Source organism: Galeopterus variegatus, unplaced genomic scaffold (assembly GCF_000696425.1).
Source record: "Galeopterus variegatus unplaced genomic scaffold, G_variegatus-3.0.2 Scaffold3366, whole genome shotgun sequence".
Taxonomy (NCBI): Eukaryota; Metazoa; Chordata; class Mammalia; order Dermoptera; family Cynocephalidae; genus Galeopterus; species Galeopterus variegatus.
In genome coordinates, this window is record NW_007729477.1 from 38,372 (window position 1) to 41,909 (window position 3,538).

The 3,538-nt window shown below is 41.1% G+C and overlaps 1 protein-coding gene across 1 annotated transcript in view; it reads right to left on the reverse strand.

Moving 5' to 3' along the window:
• AURKA (aurora kinase A) overlaps positions 1 to 3,538 on the reverse strand; it is a 20,805-nt gene that overhangs the window by 13,893 nt on the left and 3,374 nt on the right. Inside the window, exons 2-3 of the mRNA XM_008584755.1 lie at positions 2,592 to 2,638; positions 281 to 554 (exon numbers count right to left, since the gene is read on the reverse strand). Of these exons, the coding sequence (XP_008582977.1) occupies positions 281 to 554; positions 2,592 to 2,633 (316 nt within the window). The 5' untranslated portion in view covers positions 2,634 to 2,638. The remainder of the gene's footprint in view (positions 1 to 280; positions 555 to 2,591; positions 2,639 to 3,538) is intronic.

A 3,538-nucleotide genomic window follows, 5' to 3' on the forward strand; every position in this document is an offset into this window, starting at 1 on the left:
TAAGCAATAAATAGGACTTAAGACCGGTGCTGTGTCCTCCCTGGTTGCCCAGCTCTTCCAAGAGAATGGGTATCATGACTGTATTTTTAGCACAGGCCTGGACCACAGTAGACATTATTACTTCAGCTTAGACGTATTTTCCCTCTATCCTCAATAGAAATGATGTAAAGCTAGGGCTCCAAACAGTAAATGCAAGTCTGTACTCTTGCCTTTTTTTTTTTTTTTTTTTAAAAACACTAGAACAAATGACTATCCAATGAGTCTCAAAAAGCTGGTTTACCAGGTGCTGATGGCTGGGGCTGCTCACTTTTTTTGGTGTTATTCAGTGGCCTGGAGATAGAATGAGGTACGCCAGTTGCCTGCAACTGCTTCTGGTTCTGATTCTGTTTATGACTGGAGACAAGCTTTTGTGTTTGCGAAGGAACACGCTGGGAGGAGTTTGAAGGACACAAGACCCGCTGAGCCTGGCCACTACTTGCAGATAATACGTGCTGAGAAGGAAATTGCTGAGTCACTGGAACACGTTTTGGTCCATCACCAAGTGGAATTATAGCCTAGATTGGGAGGGAAAATAAACCTTGTGGTCTTCATTCATCTTCTGTCCATATTTTGAGAATTTCACAAAATTTGTTTTCTAATATAGCAATAAAATGAACCTCACTGATAATAGATGGACACGGAAAAGCTATTTTATTTTAATCAGCACTTCCAGGGGATATAGTCAGTATATGGCAGAAAGGAATACCTGAATGATACCTTCTAACAACCAACCCTCAACTCACCCCTAAAAACATCATGTTCCATTAACAAATGTTCATTAACTAAAATTTCATCCAATGAGGGAGATATTAAACACTTCCTAAGAATTCTCAATGACTTGGGAATATACTTCTAAACTGTTATTTAGCAAAAAGCTAAAATACAAAAACTTTATACCAAAATCCCAATTCCACTGAAATTTCTTTGATAATATATATGTTTAGGAAAAAAGACTGAAATATGTCAAAATGTTCAGTAGTTATCTTCAAGTTAAGAAGTTTTGGAAGTCTAAGTTTTGGTATACACTAGATTTTCCACAATATACGTATTACAATGGATTATTTGCCAATGTTTCATTTTCCAAATACTGACACAAATTGATTTGAGCAAAAAGAACTTTGACAGAGAAGAAACAAACATAGGCTCTTCAAAAAGTTATTGCTAAAATGTATTATTCATATGCCTGCAAGTAATGTGTTACAAGCTTATGTAGTCAACTCTAAGACCCTGAGCTAACCGAATTAAAATGAGGGGGTGGGTGAGACTTCCTCCAACTTCTACAGCCCATCGTCAGTGAGGAGCAAGAGCAGGAAGGTGAAGCCACAAAGCCCCTCACCAGCTTATCGGCATGAGTGCTTTACAGAAAGAAGGTATAAGGTTTCCAAATACAAAGTCAGCTACTTCTGCAGTTAGTGCAGCAGCCACAACACAGCAGGCGTTCAGGCAATGACAAATTTTAAAAAAAATTTAAACACGAAGCCACAAAGCCCCTCACCAGCTTATCGGCATGAGTGCTTTACAGAAAGAAGGTATAAGGCTTCCAAATACAAAGTCAGCTACTTCTGCAGTTAGTGCAGCAGCCACAACACAGCAGGCGTTCAGGCAATGACAAATTTTTAAAAAAATTTAAACATAGAAAAATTTTTCTAATAATCATTATCATAGGGATTGAGAATCAAATACAATGACTTATAGTAGCCTTTTTCTGATTGGTCATTTTATACTTCTAGCCAATAAAAAAAAGGTAAGTATCCACTTATTTGACAATGGAGACTTCTAAAAACAAGCCAAAAAATACCAATCAAGCAATATATTCTTATACTTATTTCCTAAACAGAAAAAACCTGGGATAATCTTTGTATTAGAGACTCACTGACCAAGGGTTCTACCAATATTCACTAAATGCTAAGAGCCAGGGCTCTTTTCCTGGGGAGGCATTCCTGGATTCCAGCCTATCCTCATCTGAATTGAGCACTCCTCCTCAGGACTACTCAGGTCCTATTATCTTTTATAAGGCGTGGTATTGGCTCGCACACCTCCCTAAAGGGGCTCTAAATTCTTCAGAGTCAAAGACCATATGCTTTTTGCCACTGTAATCCCTGCATCTGACACAGAGCCTGACTCAGATTAGGTTCCCAGGATACATTCACTAAAATGCAACTTGACATTCATTCCTCTCAGTGAGGAATGAATTCCTCTCCCTGAATCATGACCAGAACAAACTAGGCCAAAGAAATTAATTTCAGGCAAGCAAAAAAGTACAGGCAAGTTTTGGGTTTCTGTTGGGTACATTACTACTATTATTCTACATACAGTGCAGGAATACAGATACCTTAACAGCTAACTGTAAGACAGGGCAGAATGAAAAAGTTACAGTGAGAGAATCAACAAAATGTTACTGATTACCGAGAAAAGTGACTAATTCATAGCCAGGACTGTGGTAAGAAATCTAAAGTTAGAATCCAAAGTAAAGGTGGAAAGAATTCCAGATATGAGACCAGTCTCCAAGTGAGTTTTTAAGTGTGATGGAGGTTACAGATTATTCAGTTTACCTTAACAGGCCCTGAAATGCAGTTTTCTTTAGATCTCTCCATGATGCCTGAAAAGGAAAAAAAAAATCTTTAATTTAAACAAAGTCCCCTGCTTCAAAGTGCTGTTCTATTAGGTAGTTATATCTCCCTGATGAAAAGGCCTCCTTCCACAACACAGAATTTTACACTTTTTGTCAAAATGAAGCAGATAATGGAGGAGTGTTCTCACCTGCTATACGTAAGGTACAGGTGGGGGGGGCTTTTCCCGAAAGGCCAGCCTCTCCCCTCATACACTGCATCCCACCTCCTCTCACGCACTCAAACTTCACTCCTAAACTGACTCATCTTTCTGCTTCATCCTCTCTTCCATCCATGTACAATCTGCTGGAACACCTGCTACCTCACCCCATAACTGCCTCAAGCCATTACCCCATCTTGCACCTCCCCTTGTAACAGCAAAGCTTCAGAAGAACTGTCCACACCGGTCATCTGTACTCCTACTCTCGACCTCCCCTGAGCCCATTCCCATTGGGCTTTTTTATCCCCATGTTGTCAGGCTCCTGGCTGACCCCTACTGTTGCCAAGTCCAGCACTCAATTCCACCCTCATCTTAACTTGCATGCAAAGCTGACCACCACTTCTTATACTCCCTTGTTTCACTTAGCTTCCAGGGTTACCACCCACCTCATTAGCTGACCCACCTTACCCTTCTCTGCTAGATTGACCTCATTTTCCCCAATTTGAGTGTCTGGGGTGCCCCAAGAATGAGTTCTTGGATGCTCCCCTTCTCCACTAACATCCTTTGTAGGAACTTTCATCCAGTGCCTCAGCTCTAAACATCTTGATTTGAATAACTCAAAAATGCATCTTCTGGGCCGGCCCGGTGGCGCACTGGATAGTGCGCAGCTTGGGAAGCGCGGCGGCGCTCCCGTCCAAGGGTTCGGATCCCACGTACAGACCGGCTCCCG